The sequence below is a fragment of the Callorhinus ursinus genome, unplaced genomic scaffold (assembly GCF_003265705.2).
Source record: "Callorhinus ursinus isolate GAN/ISIS: 27379988/994484 unplaced genomic scaffold, GSC_fseal_2.0 scaffold28, whole genome shotgun sequence".
In the NCBI taxonomy this organism is placed as follows: domain Eukaryota; kingdom Metazoa; phylum Chordata; class Mammalia; order Carnivora; family Otariidae; genus Callorhinus; species Callorhinus ursinus.
This window is the reverse complement of record NW_027397090.1, coordinates 21,292,482-21,311,738: the sequence shown is the minus strand read 5'-3', so window position 1 is coordinate 21,311,738 and position 19,257 is coordinate 21,292,482. Positions and strand designations below refer to the sequence as shown.

Genomic DNA, 19,257 nt, shown 5'->3' with positions numbered 1-19,257 from the left:
GTCAGGCCCAAGGTCCATCTCCATGTCTGAGAACATTTGTAGTAGCAGTGTATACATTGCCCAGGAAACTGCTCAGGAGCATCCTAGTAGCCTTGGGGTTCTATATGCTATTTCTGCTATTGGTGCTTATCTTTTACACAGTCATTCCAAGGGTTATCTGGAGAGTAGCTAGACTGTTGGCAAAGCTAAGCTCATCCTTGGGAGGCTTATCCATAAGTCCAACTGAAAAGAGGTTAGTCCTTTGAAGTTGAGCTGAACCAACTGCTCGGTGGAGCTGTACATTCCAGAATGGGTTGTCCCCAAAGATTGGCCTGTTCATTAGGGGGACTATGGCCTTAGAGATAAAATAGACTGCATGCAGTTTTTTAACTTCATTTTGTTGAAGTTGGATATTTTGGTCAACTTAAGCCTCTGAAGGAAAACACCAGTGGTAGTTTGATTCCATTATGAATCAGATCAAGGATGACATCACAGTTTGGGGATATATTTTATGCCATGATATGCTTCTGAAGAATGACTACTGCCTTACCCGAGGCATTGTCTGCATGAACTGGCACTGGGCAGCTCCCATAGTGGTTTGGCTTGCTGGTCCTATGTGGCTGTGTGAGGCAGTACAGACAAGATTGAAGCCACGTGGGCCTTGCTGCAGTGGCCATGTTCACTACCTTCTATTGGGCAGTGGTGGCACCAGTCCATAGCGACTGTTGTTATTAATAGTATATTGAGCTTAATATTATGATCCCATACCACCAAAGCAGGACTGAAAATTTTGTGACCATTTAGTAATGGCTTAAAGGTATACTATTAATCTCACATGCTGAATAAATGAGAATTAGTTGAGCTGCATATGACAGAAAACTTAAAGGTAGATCAAAGTATTAGAAGTACTAGAAGTTTCTCTATTGCTTAAACAAAATTTTGTTTTTGTTTGCTTTTGCTTAAAATTGTAAGTTTTCAAGAGCTAGTACGGTGACCTTATGAATATCAGGCTCTGCCATTACCCATGTGACTTCCAAATCATGGTGTGATGATCAGTTGAGCACTTCAGGCATTGGGAAGGGTGAATGGGCAATCAAGGGCTTAGCTTTTCTCTTGAAGGATACTTTCTACGAGTTGTAACATCCATCATTTCACCTACATTCTATTGGCCAATAATGTCCTGCAAGGGAGGCTGGCAATTCAGTCTTCATTATGCATGGCCATGAGACCAGTGAAAAATTGGTGCAAGAAAGAAGTACATGTACTGGGAACTACCAGTAGTTCCTGTCTCATATGCTTTGGGGGATGCAGGGGAAAAAAATCTAAGGAGAGGAACAGTTGATATTCTTTGATAGACAAAGAACACAGGAACTGTTGAATCTCTAAAGACATGTCAGTTGTTATTGTTCACATTTCAAAATAGTAGGAATCTTTGAACTGCTCAGTTTTACTTAATTTGCTGCAGACTCTCCCTGGGAGAGTTAACAACACTTGGTTTTTCTCTGTGCCTTTCCAAATTTATGATTTTTCTTGAGCACCAGACTGCTAAGTAAGATGTTGCAAACAACTCTCGAATAAGGAAGATTTTTAGGAATAAGTCATAAGTGGGACTCATGGGCTTTCCTGGAGAAGTAGTAAACAAGGGACTGTCTGTATTTCTTTATTCCTTAGAATTCAAATGTAATGAGCTGATGAGAATTTTTAAAAAAGTTATTTAATGGTAAATCCTCACATATTCTAGGCTTTACTTGTGTAAATATGCCTTTAGAGTAGTAGAATTGCTAGGTCATAGGAGATGTACGTGTAAATTCTGATAATACCAGATTGCCTTCTAAAATGGTTTTGCCATTTTACATGTTGAGCAGATTTTTATAGTTGAGAGTAATAGAAAAAAAAGGTGAAGATACAAGCTTCTGTGTTCTTAAACATTTTTTTTAAATGGAATTTCCACTAGAGGGAGATGTTTAACCACCAGATAACTAAAAAGTAACCTAAATAATAAAACTATCTTCCTTATTACTGTTATAATAAAATCATAGTAATACACTGTGAGAACCATAAGTGACCATATAGACTATTAAGCTCAACCCCCTTATTTTAAAGGGAAATAACATCAAGGGAGTTTGAATGATTATCCATGTTGGCACAGCTGTTACTCTCAGAGGTGGTTAGAATATACAGTTCTGTTCTCCAGCTTTACTGTCTAGTGGTGTAAGAACATCAGAATTAACATGTGTCAGTATTCATACTCCATGTATAAATAAATCAGATCAGTGTCAGTTTGTAGGGAAAATGGCTAAGAATGTTTTCATAACTACTCTTCCTGAAACCCAGTGAAACAAAGTGATTCCAGAGTAAGGAAATTTTTAATTAATATCTGGTCTTGGCACATACTCAACTACTGGGATCTATTAAAAATAGGGGTGCCTGTGTGGCTCAGTCAGTTGAGCATCCAACTCTTCATTTTGGCTCAGGTCGTGATCTCAAAGTTACGGGATCAGGCCCCGTGTCAGCTTCCTTGCTCAGTGCAGAGTCTGCTGGTCCCTCTCCCTCTGCCATTCCCCCTGGGTATGCTCTCACGCTCTCTCTAAAATAGGTAAATCTTAAAAAGAAAAAAAAATGGGGCACCTGGATGGCTCAGTCTAAGCATCTGCCTTCGGCTCAGTTCATAATCCTGCGATCCCAGGATCAAGCCCCACATGGGCTCCCTGCTCAGCAGGGAGTCTGCTTCTCCCTGACCTCTCTCTCTCTCTCTCTCTTGCTCGCTCGCTCGCTCACACTCTCAAATAAATCTTTTAAAAACATAATAAAAATAAAATAGGGTCCTTGAATATCACAGTGATTTGAGAGACAATCAAGAGCTAGGGCAGAACAGAGGAATTATATTCCAAACTAAAGAAGAAGATAAAACCTTAGAAAAAACCTTGATGAAATGGAGATAATAATTTACCTGAAAGGAGATCAAAGTAATGGTCATAACGATGCTCACCGGACTTGGGAGAAGAATGGAAAAACACAGTGAGAACTTCAAAAAATAAATAAGGGGTAAAAGAGCATTTGAAACAGAAGTGACAGTTGAAGAGTACAATAACTTCACTGAAAAATACAGTAGGGGGTTCCCATAGCAGACCAAAATACATGAAAGGATCAGTGAACTTGAATACAGGGCCGAGGAACAGACCCGATCAGAGAAGCAAAAAGAAATAAGAATGAAGAAAGGAAAGATAACCTAAGGGACAGGATCGAGTCAGCTGACCCTTGGCATTAGTAGGAATCTCAGAAGAAAGAAGGAGAGAGGGACAGAAAATTTATCTGAAGAATCCAGGAATCCCAGAGAGTTCCAAAAGAGACCAAGACACATTATAATTAAAGGGTCAAAAGTTACAAAACAAGGAAGGAATCTTAAAAGCAACAAGAGAAAAGCAATTTGTTAAATACAAGGGAACCCCTCATTCGACTTTTAGCAGATTTTGCAACCGAAATGTTTCAGGCCAGAAAGGAGTAGCACAGAGTGCTGAAAGAGAACTATTTCCAACCAAGAATACTCTCTCTCCCTGACAAAGTTGTTCAGAATTAAAGGAGAAAGAAAAGTTTTCCTGACAAGCAAAACCTGGAGTTGACCACCACTAAACTGACCTTAATAAGAAATGTTAAAGGGACTTCGTTAAGCTGAAAAGAAAGGGCCCTTATTACTGCATGGAAACATGAAAGTATAAATCTCCTGGTAAAGGTAAATATATAGTAAAAGTAGTAGATTAACCACTTATGAAGCTAGTGTGAAAGTTAAAAAACAAAAGTAGTAAAAATATGTAATTAAAGGATACTCATGAAAAGATGTAAAATTACATGGAAGGAGAGTAAAAAGGCAGAGCTTTATTATGTGTTCAAACTTAAGTTGCTACCAACTTGATAGACTGTTATAAATGCAAGTTACATGTAAGTAATCACAAACCAGAAACCTGTAGTAGATACACAAAGGATAATGAGAAAGGGATCTAAGTATACCACAAAAGAGAGTCGAGCACAAAGAGAGTAAGAGAAGAAGAAAGGAACACAGAAACTACAAAGCAGCCAGAAAATAACAAAATGACAATAAGTACATATCTGTTAATAATTACTTTAAATGTAAAGTGACTAAATTCTCTAATCAAAAGATGTAGAGTAGCTGAATGAATTAAAGAACAAGACCCAGGGCGCCTGGGTGGCTCCGTCATTAAGCATCTGCCTTTGGCTCAGGTCATGATCCCAGGGTGTTGGGATCGAGCTCCGCATCAGACTCCCTGCTCAGTGGGGAGTCTGCTTCTCCCTCTCCCTCTGCCCCTTCTCCTTGCTCTGGCTCTCTCCCTCTCTCTCTCAAATAAATAAATAAAATTAAAAAATAAAAATAAAAAACAAGACCCATCTATACATGCTTACAAGAGACCCACTTCAGACATAAGGGCAAACATACGCTGAAAGGATGGATGGCAAAAGATATTCCATGTAAATGGAAACCAAAAGAGAGCTGGGATAGCTATACTTACATCAGACAAAAGAGACTTTTAAAGACTCAGACAAAGAAGGGAGTTATATAAGAACGGGTTAATAAGCAGAATATAACATTTGTAAATATTTGTGTACTCAGGGACACCTGGGTGGCTCAGTCAGTTAAGCATCTGCCTTCGGCTCAGGTCATAATCCCAGGGGCCTGGGATCAAGTCCCTCATCGGGCTCCCTGCTCTGTGGGGAGCCTGCTTCTCCCTTTGCCTGCTGCTCCCTCTGCTTGTGCTCTGTCTCTCTCTCTTTCTCTCTCAAATAAAATCTAAAAAAATATTTGCACCCAAAATAGGAGCACCTAAAAAATAGCAAATATTAACAGAGCTAATGTGAGAAATGGACAGCAATACAGTAACAGTAGCAGCCCTAACACCCCACTTATATCAATGGATAGATCATCCAGACAGAAAATCAGTAAAGAAATATGGGCTTTAAACAACAGGCTAGACTGGACTTAACATATACATACAGAACATTCCATTCACAAACAACAGAATACATTCTCAAATGCACACAAAACATTCTCTAGGATAGTTTATATGTTCTGTCATAAAACAAGTCTTGACAGTTTAAGAAGATTAATAGCAATTATCTTTTCTGACCACAATTGCAAGAACAAAACTGGAAACTTCAGAAATGTGTGGAGATTAAACAACATGGTACTAAAAAATGAACAGGTTAACGAAGAAATTAAATGAGAAATAATAAAATATCTTGAGACAAGGGAAAATAAAAATACAACTTACCAAAGTTATGGGATACAGCAAGAGCAACTTAAGAGGGAAGTTCATAGCTATCAATTTGTACTTAAAGAAACAAGAAAAATTTCAAACAACCTAACACCTCAATGAATTAGAAAATAAGAAGAACAAATGGAGCCCAAAGTTGGAATGAAAAAACAAAGCTTAGAGCAGAAATAATTGAAATAGAGTCTAAAAAGGCAGTAGAAAAGACAAATGAAACCAAGAGCAGGTTCTTTGAAAGATAAACAAAAATAGGCAAACCTTTAGCTAGACTCATTAAGAAAAAAGAGAGGGAACTCAAAATCAGAAGTGAAAGAAGAGCTGTACAGCTGATATCACAAAAATAGGGTAATAGAATAATACAATTATATGCCAACAAATTGGACAACTTAGTAGAAATGGATCAAATCATATAAACCTACAACCTTCCAAGACTGAACCAAGAAGAATCTAAAGAGACTGATTGCTAGTAAGAAGATTAAATCAGTAATTGAAAACCTTCCAACAAACAAAAGTCCAGGACCAGACAGCTTTACTGGTGAATTTTACCAAACATTCAAAGAAGAATTAATATCAGTCTTTCTCTAATATTTACAAAAAAATAGAAGAAGAGGGAAGGCTCATAAATTCATTTTAGGAAACCTTCATTACCCTGATGCCAAAACCAGACAAGGACCACAAGAAAAGAAAATTACATGCCAATATCCTCAATGAACATAGATGCAGCAACCCTCAACAAAATATTAGCAAACTGAATTCAACAATACATTAAGAGGATCATATATCTTGAATAAGTGGGATTAATTCTAGAGGTACAAAGATGGTTTAACAGTTGCAACAATCACTGCAATCTACCAGATTAACAAAATGAAGGATAAAAATCCTATGATCATCTCAATAGATGCAGAAAAGGCATCTGACAAAATTGAACATCCCTTTTTTTATATAAACTCCCAAGAAAGGTATAGAGGGAGCATATCTCAACATAATAAAGGCATGTATGAGAAACCCACATCATACTCAGTGGTGAAGAGATGAAAGCTTTTCCTCTAAGATCAGGAACAGGACAGGGATGCTTACCCTTGCCACTTTTATTCAATATAGTATTGAAAGTCCTAGCCAGAGCAATTAGGGAAGAAACCGAAATAAAAGGAACTCACATTGGAAACGAAGAAGTAAAACTGTCACTATTTGGAGATGACATTGTATTCTATATAGAAATCCCTAAAGAATCCACCAAGAAATTATTAGAACTAATAAGTGAGTTCAGTAAAGTTGAAAGATACAAAATCAATATATAAAAATCTGTTATGTTTCTATACACTAATAATGAACTATAAGGAAATTACAAAAACAACTGCATCAAAAAGAATGAAATACCTAGAGATACACATAACCAAGGAGGTCAAAGACCTGTACACTGAAAACCATAAGACACTGATGAGAGAAATTGAAGAAGGCACAAATAAATAGAAAGATATTCTGTACTCATGGATTGGAAGAATTAATATTTTTTAAATGTCCAAGGTATTGAAAGGAGTCTACAGATTCAGGTCTAATCCCTGTCAAAAATCTAATGGCAGTTTTCACAGAAGTAGAAATGTAATTATAAAATGGGTATGGAACCACAGAAGACTCCTAATAGCCAATGGAATCTTGGAAAAGAACAAATCTGGAGGCATCGTGCTTCCTGACTTCAAGTTGTGTTACAAAGCTATAGTAATCAGAAAAGTATGGTATTGACATAAAAAGATTAATGGAATAGAATTGAGAACCCAGAAATAAACCCACACATATGTGGTAAATTAATTTATGACACTCAAAAATATACAATGGGGAAAGGACTGTTCACTAAATGGTGTTCAGAAACCTGGCTAGCCACATGCAGAAGAATGAAACTGGAACACTGCCTTACAACAAACACAAATATTAACCCAAAATGGATTAAAGGCTTGAATGTAAGACCAGAAACCATAAATATCCTGGGAGAAAGCATAGGTGGTAAGCTCTGTGACATATCCTAGTGCTGATTTTTTTGTTTGTTTGATACCAAAAGCAAAACAACAAAAGCAAAAATCAACAAGTAGGACATCAAACTAAAAAATTTCTCTACAGCAAAAGAAATCAACAGAATAAAAATTCAACCTATGAAATGGGAGAAAATATTTCCAAGTTATATATCTGATGGGGTTGATATCCAAAGTATATAAAGAACTCCTATAACTCAATTGCAGAATAACCAAACAATTTGGTTTGAAAATGGGTAGAGGATCTGAACAGACGTTTTTTCAAAGAAGACATGCAGATGGCCAAACAGGTACGTGAAAACACGAGAAAATCAGGGAGTGGAAATAAATACCACAATGAAATAATCACCTCACACCTGTTAAGATGGTGATTATCAAAAAGACAAGAAATAACAAGTATTGGCCAGGATGGAAAGGGAACTCTTGTGTACTGTTGGTGGAAATGTAAATTCATGCAGTCAGTATAGAAAAGAATATGGAGGTTCCTTCAGAAATTAAAAATAGGGCGCCTGGGTGGCTCAGATGGTTAAGCGTCTGCCTTCGGCTCAGATCATGATCCCAGGGTCCTGGGATTGAGTCCCGCATCGGGCTCCCTGCTCCTTGGGAGCCTGCTTCTCCGTCTGCCCCTCTCCTTTCTCTCTCTCTCTCTCTCTCTCTCTCGAATAAATAAATAAAATCTTTAAAAAAATTAAAAATAGAACTACCACATGATCCAGCAGTTCCACTTCTGGGTATTCATCTGAAGGAAACAAAAACACTAAAAAAGATATCTGTGCCCTCATGTTCATTGCATCATTATTTACAATAGCCAAGATATGGAATCAACCCAAGTCTCCATACATAGATGAATGGATAAGAAAATGTGATATGTGTATTGGAATAGTATTCATCTAATAAAAAAGGTTGAGGAGTGCCTGGATGGCTCAGGCGGTTAAACGTCTGCCTTCTGCTCAGGTCATGATCCCAGGGGATCAAGCCCCAAGGCAGGCTCCTGGTCGGGGTGCCTGCTTTTACCTCTCCCTCTGCCCCTCTCCCCAGCTTGTGTGGGCTTGCTCTCTCTCTCAAATACATCTTTAAAAGAATAAAATCTTGCCATTTGTGATAACATAAATGGACTTTAAGATTATTTTGCTAAGTGAAATAAGTTAGAAAAAGACAAATACTATATGATCTCACTTATGTAGAATCTAAAAAAGCCAAAAATATAAAAAATGACAAAGCTCAAAGATAAAGAGATCACATTCATGGTTGCCAGAGGCAGGGTGCTGGGGATGTGTGCAAAATTGGTGAAGGGAGTGAAAAGGTACAAAATTTTACTTTTAAATTAGTCATGGGGATCTAATGTACAGCATGGCAACTATAGTTAATACTTAAACTATTTCAAAGTTGCTAGGTGGTTAAATCTTAAAGATTTTCATTTAACAAAAATTTATGGGGTGCCTTGCTTCTCACTCAATGGAGCATAAGCCTCTCGATCTTGGGGTTTTAAGTTCAAGCCCCATGTTGGGTGTTGAGATTACTTAAATATAAAATCTTTAAAAAAATTTTAAGTATTGTGATGAAAACTAGATTTATTGTGGTGAACAGTTTGCAGTATATACAAATATTGAGTCATTATGTTTTATACCTGAAAATAATATGTTCTATATCAATTATACATCAGTAAAAAGTAATATAATTCCATATAGGCTCCAAAGAAAATGTACCTGATATGATGACATTCAAACCCAAGTGAAAGAAAACATTGAAGTGTGATGCTGTGTACTTTATTAACGGTATATAAATTTTGCAAACTTAATAGGACCTTTTCCAGAATGTTCCCAAAATTCTTTTTTTTTTTTTTTAAGATTTTATTCATTTATTGAGAGAGAGAGAGTGAGTGTGAAAGAGAGAAGGAGCATCAGGGAGGGGCAGAGGGAGAGGGCAAAGCAGACTCCTCACTGAGCGGGAAGCCCAACAACATGGGGCTTGATCCCCGGACGCTGGGATCATGACCTGACCCGAAGGCAGACGCTCAACCTGCTGAGCCACCCAGGCGCCCCGGTACCCACAATTCTTAAATTTTAGAGAAGAATGAGAACTATAGACTTAAGTTAAATGGACCTTGATAGAAAGTAATGTGTTGCTGAGATTTAGGCAGGAGCTTTGAAGTCAGGCTGTTTGTAAGATCCCTCCCCTCATCTACCAACTGGGAAGGATAGACCTAGTTAGCCCTATAACAAGCTGTTGAGAGATGAGAAACTGTGTTGAAGTCAGCTTTCCAGTGGCTGAACAGAATCCACAAACTGCCAAAAACAAAAGAGGGGCCTATACATCATAGACTTTATGGTGATAGGATTAGTTGCCTTTTCTAATGGGCAAAAGGTCAAAATCGAACACACCCACACATACTCAGAATACAAGATGTGCCTCTGATGTGCCTCTGAGATTTTTTTTTTTTTTTTTTGGTAACAGGTCAGTTGAGATATTCACATATCAAATAATTCATCCCTTTAAGGTATATATTCAGTAAATTAAGTATATTCAGAATTGCACAACCATCAACACATCAATTTTAGAACATTTGTATCACCTCAAAAGGAAGCCCCCTTTTTTAAGATATTATTTATTTGAGAGCGCGCGTGTGCATGCACACATGAGCCAGGGGGAGGGTCAGAGGGAGAGGGAGAAGCAGACCCCCACTGAGTAGGGACCTGACACAGGGCTCCATCCCAGGACCCTGGGATCATGACCTGAGCCGAAAGCAGACGCTGAACGACTGAGCCAGCCAGGCGCCCGGGAAAGCCTTTACTTTCTATTACTTCTCAGTCCCTCTCCTCCTGCCCATACCTATGCAACAGCTAATCCATTTTTTTCTCTATGGGTTTGTGTATTTTGGACAGTTTGTTTAAATGGAATCTTCTAATATGTGATCTTTTCGACTGGCTTCTTTCACTTAAGGTCATGTTTTCAGGTTCGTTCGTGTAGTAGGTATCATTATTTCATTCTTTTCCTTTTTTGATTAACATTTCATTGTGTAGATATATCACATTTTGTTACTCATTTATTAGTTGATGGGCATTTGGGCTGTTTTCACCATTTGGCTATTATTAGTGTTGATATAAACATTCATGTGTAAGTTTATAAGTAGGCATATGTTTTCATTTTTCTTGGGTGTATGTCTAATAATAGAATTACTGGGTCAAATGGAATGACCAGCTGATGACTAATGATCTTAGGCATTATTTCAGATGCTTTCTGCCCACTTGTACATCTTTGAAGAGATGTTGAGGTCTTTTGCCCAGTTTTTAAGTGCCTTTGGAATTTATATTTTTTATTAGATACGGTGGTAGATGCCCACAGACAGCCAGCCTACTTAAACTGTAGCTGCTCCTAACAATTCCCACTGTATCATCAGGCAGCTGAAAAGTAAACAAAGATTATAAACCCTCAATATCCATTTCTCTAGCCGCTCAAAATACAGAGACAAGTCAGATAGTGCCCAGACAAATGAGAAATGTCAGGAAGTATCCACTCACTTTGTTCTGAGGAAATACTGAAAATTGCTAGATCTACTCCTGTGAACATATAGTAGCTCCAGATGAGAGCACAAATGTGGTCCCAGTTGTTTTCATCTTCAGTTAGGATTTATGCAAACATACTGTCATGAAATGAATTAATAAGAAAGTGGAGATAAGTTCACTTTGAAAGAATTAATCTGGGAAATATAGGAGCACACTCTGTAAAACCTGCTCTGGCTATCAGATGAAAACATTTAAAGAAAATTGAGTGGAAGGAAAGAGAGCTGAGAGAAAGAAACTGATTATTGTGCTGATAATACATTGGAAGTAACCAGGAGGTGAATATGGAGGACAGTCTTGAGAAAAATCACCTGTGAGAGCAAGTGAAAAGAATAATCTAGGGGCACCTGGGTGGCTCAGTCGGTTAAGCATCTGCCTTCGGCTCAGGTCATGATCCCAGGGTCCTGGGATCGAGCCCCGCATCGGGCTACCTGCTTGGCCGGGAGCCTGCTTCTCCCTCGCCCTCTGCCCCCCTCCCCCTTGCTCTCACGTGATCTCTCTCTCAGTGTGTGTCAAATAAATAAAATCTATAAAAAGAATAATCTAGAAGACCATGAAGAGTCAATATATGATTTTTGCAAAAACAAGAACAGAAACAAGTGAAAAAGAAATGATAGGCAACTATAGAATAGAGGAAAATTTACTAAAGGGGATTACAGATCAAAATATTTAAGTTTATTTCACAATCCCCATTATTGAATATGGAGTTGTTTCTCGGTTTTGTAATAGGCAGCCAGTCTTTGTCCTCACTTTTTGCTATTTTAGGATCAACTCTTGAAGTCAATCTGCTGGTACAGGGAATATGCATATTTTCAAGTATGCATTGTCAAAGTGATTTTATAGGTAAAAATGTTATCTCATTGGTTTATATTTGTCTTTTTCCTAGTGAGATTATTTTTTTCCATGTAAATTTTTACATTTGAGTTTTTAATTCATGTCTTTTACTTTTTTCTTTTCAGTTTTCATTTCCCCTTCTCATGTTCATGGTACAAAATCCTTGTCAGTTTATTTTTTCTTTTAGCTAAAAAGTCATTTTTTTATATAAATGCTGAGTTTTTATGTGATTATATTTGCTTATTTTTTTCTATTGTTTGCTTAGAAAGTTCTTTACTCAATATTCAGTTAAGTTTATTTCCTGCTAATATTTTATGATCTTAGTGTTTACATTTAAGTAAGTAATTCATTTGGAGTTCATTTTGGTTTTTGGTATGGAGTAAAGATCTGATTTTATTCTTTTAACAAATAACCAATATTTTCAGTGCCTTTTCTAGATTACCTTTTCCTATTCCTTGGTGGTATTTCATCTTGCATATTTTAATACAATCTTGTCTTTATATTTTATTTAAATGTTTACTGTGATCTGATAAATAATTTTTTTTTTATTTTTAGAATAAGGAGAGTTTATCTTCTGTTATTACTGACCTCAACATAATAATGGAGCCCACTGAATATTCAGAATTAAGTGAATTTGTGTCTAGGTAAGATTTTGCAAATTTTTATTTTGTTAGGGGTTGTTTTCACTCTACATTTTTAAGTTTACCCTTTTTTTGGTAAGTAAACATCAAAATATCTCTGAAGATGTAACATTATTATGTTTATATTCATATTCATATATATATGGCTTATATATTAAGTCCATATTCTCTGTATCATTTTTTCATCCAATGAAAATGTATTACACATTAACTATGTGCTAGACATTAAAATGTATGTATCAAAGATTATACTCAAGGAGTTTCTAGCCTATTGGTGAAGTCGTAAGTTAAATAATACTAGAAAGAAATCTAAAATTGTGGCTGTGCTCAGTGCTGCAGAGAAGAGTTACATAATGCTATTAAAGCATTTATCAAGAACCTGACTTTCATGGAGAACATGGAATCATTTCCTGAAAATTGAGCCAACACCTGAAAAACGTGTAGGTGTGAACTAACGAAGAGGTCCTCGACAGGGTAGTTGTGTGTAGGCACTCTGCAAGGAGGGAATGTGCTGTCTGTGAGCAACTGACAGGAGGAGAGAGTGACTGGAGCAGGGCAGAAGCTGGGGTGTGTGCTCTGACATGAGGCCCGTCAAGTACATGAGGTCCACACTGTGTGGAGATTGGTCATAGTCCTGAGACCAATGTAAAGCTATTGAAGCAGAGCCTAAGGCAGAAGTGTGAGATCCTGGATGCTTCAGGGAGAAGAGACTAAAGGGAGACAGTAGTAGATACAGCAAGGTCCGTGATTAGCATATGAAAATAGTTCATGCCACAGAAATTTGTAGGTTGGACTATAATAATTAGCCGAGGTAGAGAGCTGGTTGGATTTGGATTTGGGGGATATTTAGGAAGCACAGTTGTTGGCTGAATAGGAGGTCAGGAGTCATTGACAGGGGATCACTCCTTGAGGATGTGATTGCATTTGTTGAGATAGGGAAAGTTGAAAGATAATCATGGCAGGTGAGCTTGTGACTTCAGGTTGGACATGGTGAGTGCCTGTGAAACCCTGAAGTAAAGATATGAAGTAGGTAGCTCAGAAGAGGTGTAGGTAGGAGGGGGAGCCCCCGATTGTTTCTGCCAGTGGGTAAAAGTTAAGGCCTTGAGCTTGAGGAATGAGATTGCCTATGGAGAGAATAGAGAGAAATAGGGGAGGGACTAACAGTGGACCCTGTGGAATTATAAATGTGCTGTGGGGTGGAGATAGGGTGTTGCAGAGGAACTGGAGGAGGGACAACTATGTGAGAGGTGGCAGGAAAACCAGGGATGTGGTGTTGACCACTGACAGCTGGAGTGACAGCTTTTCTTCCACATCTGATCTCTTCTGGATTGCATAGGTCATGACAATAAATCTGCTATAATTGTTAATTTTGTTTTTAGGCTGTCTTCAAACCTTTCTCTTAATGTTGTTTTTCCACAGTTTGTTTTATTTCTAAGGTATGTTAGTGTGAAAATTCCCAAAGACATCTTTTCAAATACCTCTGCCCTGTTTTCTATTCTTCTGCAGTGCCAGCTGCACATACATAGGGCGTTTGGTATATTGTCTCAGGGTTTGGAAGCTTTGTTCTCTCTTTTACCCCCCCCTTTTTTTTTGCATTTCAGTTTGGATAATTTCTATTACCCTATCTTTGAGTTCATAGATTCTTTCCTTAGCTGAAGTCCAGCCTGACAGTGAGCCCACTGAAGGAATTCTTCACCTCTAATGTCATGTTTTTTATTGCTAGCATTTTCATTTGATTCTTAACTTCTCTCTTTCTCTACTGAAATTCCCAGTTTGTTTAAGCATTTGTACAGCTTTTCCACGAGATCTTTTAACATATTAATCATAACTACTTTTTTCTTTAGTGTTTCATTTTGGAGGTTTTCATATAAACGTAAAAATGATAGTCTAATTAACCAGCAGCTGTACACCTTCAACAATTATCAATATCTTGCCTATCTTATTTCATCTCTTGTTACACATATTTTTAAAGTTTTAATTTTGAAATAATTATAGTTTCTCAGTGAGTTGTAAAAAACCAATCTACAAGGAGATTCTACGTACCCTTCATCTAGCCTCTGACAATGGTAACATCTTGCAACAGTAAAATACACTCTTTTTTTTTTTTAAACATTGTATTGACTTATTTATTTGAGAGAGCTAGAGGGAGCACATGTGAGCACAGAGGGAGAGGCAGATGCCCCGCTGAGCAGAGCGCGGGCGGGCCGTGGGACTCAATCCCAGGACAGTGAGATCATGACCTGAGCCAAAGGCAGATCCTTAACCATCTGAGCCACCCAGGCACCCCAGTAAAATTGACATTAGTAAAACCCACAGAGCTCTTTCAGATTTTACCAGTTTTACAAGCACTTGTGTGTGTGTGTGTGTGTGTGTGTGTGTGTTTTATGCAATTTTATTACCTCTGTAGCTTCATGAAAACACCACTACATTCGAGATACAAGACTGTTATTTATCTTTGTACTAGCTCCTTTTTCCCCTCATTTTTAAAATTGTGGTAAAATATATATAACGTAAAACTCACCTTAACCATTTTTAAGCATACAGTTCAGTACTATTAAATACATTCAGAATGTATTTAACTGTGTACACCAAGATCTGTGTTCATAACCCTTCTCATCTTGTAAAACTGAAACTCTGTATGCATCAGTCACTTCCCCATCTTCCCCTCCACTCAGCCCCTGGCACCCTCCATTCTTATTTCTGTCTCTGTGACTTCTATTTTTATTTATTTTTTTAAAAGGTTTTATTTATTTATTAAAGAGAGAACATGAGCAAGAGAGAGCACGAGCAGGGCAGTCGGAGAGGGAGAAGCAGACTCCCTGCTGAGCGGGGAGCCTGATGCGGGACTTGATCCCAGGACCCTGAGATCGTGACCTGAGCTGAAGGCAGATGCTTAACCGACTGAGCCACCCAGGTGTCCCTCTCTGTGACTTTTAATCATGGTTATTTTAATGTTCCTGTCTGATAGTGCCAACATCTGAGTCATCTTTGAACCCAATTCTGCTGATTCTGGGGTCTTTTTTCCTGAAATTTTGTGTGTCTTTTTTTTTTTTTAAACAAATGATGAATATTATCTGTGGAAAATTGGTAGAGACTCAAGCAAATAGTGTTTATGCTGAGAAGTGGGCACATTTCTTTTAGCATGCTGTTAGGGTGGGGTTAATTCAAGGTGGTCAGCAGTTAAGCTGTATTTGAGATTTTTATTGTTTTCCTTATCTTCAGGCTTCACATCACCACAGGCTTCAAATTCTTCCAGCTGTGGATTCAAATTCAAGTTTAGTTCTTCCTTATGCTTAGAATGGGGTTTTGGGACCTGGAGGGTTCTCCTCAGTGTCCCCGGTCCACCCAGCTTTCTGCCTTTCTGAGGGGACCCTTTCTCCATGTGCTTGACACTCCCCAGTAGCAGTTGTGGATGTTTGTTACTTGGTGCCCTGCTTGTGGTGGGAGTAACAGAAGTTCTGTATTTTCACGGTCCATCCTCAGTATTGGGCAGTCCTATGTACCTGTACTTCAGGACTTGGGCTCCCCAGTATAGCCAAAGCCAGCTTGGATCTGGGGTTGGTCTTGGGCAGGAGAGCATTCTCTCTTCTTCTCCTCAGGGGTAGCAGGTGAATGCTTGGTAGTAGTGTAGGATCCTGGGCCTGGTGGGTTTCCTGCCCCTCCCGTGGAACAGGCGGTTTTTGCCACTGCCCCTCTTCCTGAAGCAGTGGATCTTTGTCTTGGTAACAGGTGTGTTTTCTGTCTCTCAACCAAAGGCAACTTCTGCTCTTCCCTTAGAAGCAAGGCATTTTTTTTCTTCCATTGCTTTGCTGGTTTTTTTTTTTTTTTTTAAGATTTTATTTATTTGGGGGTGCCTGGGTGGCTCAGTTGGTTAAGCGATTGCCTCCGGCTCAGGTCATGATCCCGGAGTCCCTGGATGGAGTCCCGCATCGGGCTCCCTGCTCAGTGGGGAGTCTGCTTCTCCCTCTGACCCTCTTCCCTCTCGTGCTCTCTATCTCTCATTCTCTCTCTCTCTCAAATAAATAAATAAAATACCCCCCTCATGTGCTCTCTCTCTCATTCTCTCTCAAATAAATAAAATCTTTTTTAAAAAGAATGAGAGATAGAGAGCACGAGAGGGAAGAGGGTCAGAGGGAGAAGCAGACTCCCTGCTGAGCAGGGAGCCCGATGCGGGACTCCATCCAGGGACTCCGGGATCATGACCTGAGCCGGAGGCAGTCGCTTAACCAACTGAGCCACCCAGGCGCCCCTGTTGCCTCTTTTTTTCAGTGGCTCGGGGTTTTGGTTCCCATCAGGGAAGAGTTCTGGCTTCATTTTGTTCCCCAGCAGTGGCTGATCACCTCCTCATGCCTCTGCCACTGAAGGATCCTGGTTTTTCTGGTGGTGTCCCTTTGTGTCTGGGGTTTCTATCTGTTCCAGAAGCACACTCTATCCCACATTTGTCCCTAGCAATTTGTTGAAATTTTAGCTGGTTTCTTGTTACCTTACTTATATGGGGGCTGCTTTCCTCCCCTAAGTTTATCCAAGAGTGAACAGTTTGTGTTACGGCTTTCCTTTGAGGGAGAAAAATCTTATTTACTTGGTTGCCTTGTGACTTTGGGTCTCTAATGGACTCAAGAAAGGTTATGATTTTATAGATTATTCAAACTTGCTTGATGTTAGGTGCAGATGGTCTTCTCTGCGGCTTTTTACATCCTAAGTAGAAGCAGAGCTCTTTCCTGACTTTCCCCCCCCCCCAATTCTTATTCCAGAATTTGGGACACACTGTCTATTCATCTTCTGCATCTGTTTTACCCTTTTTCTCTTTTTTTAAAGATTTTTTTTATTCATTTATTTGAGAGAGAGAGGGAGGGAAAGAGAGAGAACGAGCAGGGGAGAGGAGCAGAGGCACAGAGAGAAGCAGACTCCCTGCTGAGCATGGAGCCTGACATGGGGCTCAATCCCAGGACCCTGACTGAGACCACGACCTGAGCTGAGATCAAGAGTTGGATACTTAACCCACTGAGCCACACAGGGGCCCCTGTCTTTTCATTTTCTTTCTTTTTATTTTTTTTAAAAGATTTTATTTATTTATTTGACAGAGAGACACAGCGAGAGAGGGAACACAAGCAGGGGGAGTGGGAGAGGGAGAAGCAGGCTTCCCGCTGAGCAGGGAGCCCGATGCGGGGCTCGATCCCAGGACCCTGGGACCATGACCTGAGCCGAAGGCAGACGCTTAACGACTGAGCCACCCGGGCGCCCCTGTCTTTTCATTTTCTTAACAGTATCTTTCAAAGAGCTAATTTTTCTGATTTTAAGAAGTTAATCTTTATTTCTTCTTTGATATGTTTTTGGTATGATGTCTGTCACTTTTGCCTAACCTCAGGTCATAAAGATTCTTACATTTTAAAAAAAATTTATACTTTTTCCTTTTACATTTAGATCTGTGATTCATTTACATTTAATGTAATCATTGATATATTTTTGATGTCTACTAGTTAATTGTCTCTAATTAACTAGTAGTTAATTCTGTTGTGTTGTTTAGTTCTTCTGTTTTCCTTTCATGCATTTTCTGGATAATTTGAGTATTTAAAAATTTTTTTTATTAAGTAAACTCTACCTCCAGCATGGGACTCGAACTCATGACCCCGACATCAAGAGCTGCATACTCTATTGACTGAACCAGCCAGGCATCCTTATTTGAAATTTTTTTTTAAGATTTTATTTTTTTTGAGAGAGAGAGCACGCGCATGAGCGGGGTGGGGGAGGATGGCAGAGAGAGATAAGCAGGCTCCCTGCTGAGCAAGGAGCCCAACACAAGGCTCAATTCCAGGACCCTGGGATCATGACCTGAGCTGAAGGCAGACGCTTAACCCACTGAGCCACCCCAGGGGCCCTTGATATTTTTTAATAGTTTATTGTAATTGTAATTTCTTACATATTACATTAGTATATATATTTCTTCTTTGCTCCTGGATCTCTGATTACATGAATATAAAACTTTTTGGCATTGTCTCATGTGTTTCTGAGGCTCTGTTCTTCTTTTTTTTTCCAGTCTTTTCCTTCTGTGTTATTCAGATTGGATGGCTTCTATGTGCTTACCACCACAGTGAGGATACTGAACAGCTCCATCAGCACAGAAATCCTGCATATTCTCCCTTAATAGTCACAACCCACTCCCCACCCCCGGCAAAACCTGCTGTGATCATCAGTAGGGTTTTGCCTCTTACAAAATGTCAAATAAATGAAATTACGTAGAGACTGGCTTCTTTACTTAGCATAAAGTAAATGAATTGAGATTCATCCATCTTTTCATTTCTGAGTAGTATTTCATGTACTGATACTAGCATGTTTATCCATTCACCCATTGGAGGATATTTGTGTTATTTCCAGTTTTCGATGATTATGAATAGAGCTGCAGTGGACCTTCAGTAGAGGTTTTTGTGTGATGTTAAATTTTTTCTCTAGGGTAAATAACCAAAAGTGGGATAGCTCGGTCATATGATTACAGTATGTTTAAATTTGTAATAAACTAGCACAATGTTTACCAAAGTGATCATACCAAGTTGCATTCCCACCCGCAATATATGAGAGTGACAATATTTTAGTGAATAATCAACTTCTGATATTCATCTGATTTTAGACCTAATAAAACTTTAGAATTTTTATTCTACATTTCTCTTTATGTTTTGCTTTATCCTTAAGAAAAAGAGATTTGGAATTATTTTACTTTTCTGACTATTCTAGTTCAGATTGAAATGTGTCACTGCCAACATTTTGTGAAAGAAATCCATAACATCTGTTTAACATTTAGTGAAGTTTGGACTATGCTTGGGAAAAAAAGATAAATTACAGTCACTCTTCGGACTGTAAGAGCCAACACATACACAATGTCTTTCTATAATGGAAAACCGTATGTGCTGTAATAGTGTGTCCTTTGTGGAAATGCAAATGGGGG

General features: G+C 38.6%; 1 protein-coding gene across 3 annotated transcripts in view; it reads left to right on the top strand.

Annotated features, from left to right (window-relative positions):
• Positions 1-19,257, top strand: part of CENPP (centromere protein P) — a 229,887-nt gene that overhangs the window by 24,688 nt on the left and 185,942 nt on the right. For all 3 annotated transcript variants that reach the window (XM_073878250.1, XM_073878251.1, XM_025891820.2), the window contains exon 4: positions 12,235-12,323. In XM_073878250.1, coding sequence (XP_073734351.1) covers positions 12,235-12,323 — 89 coding nt within the window. The remainder of the gene's footprint in view (positions 1-12,234; positions 12,324-19,257) is intronic.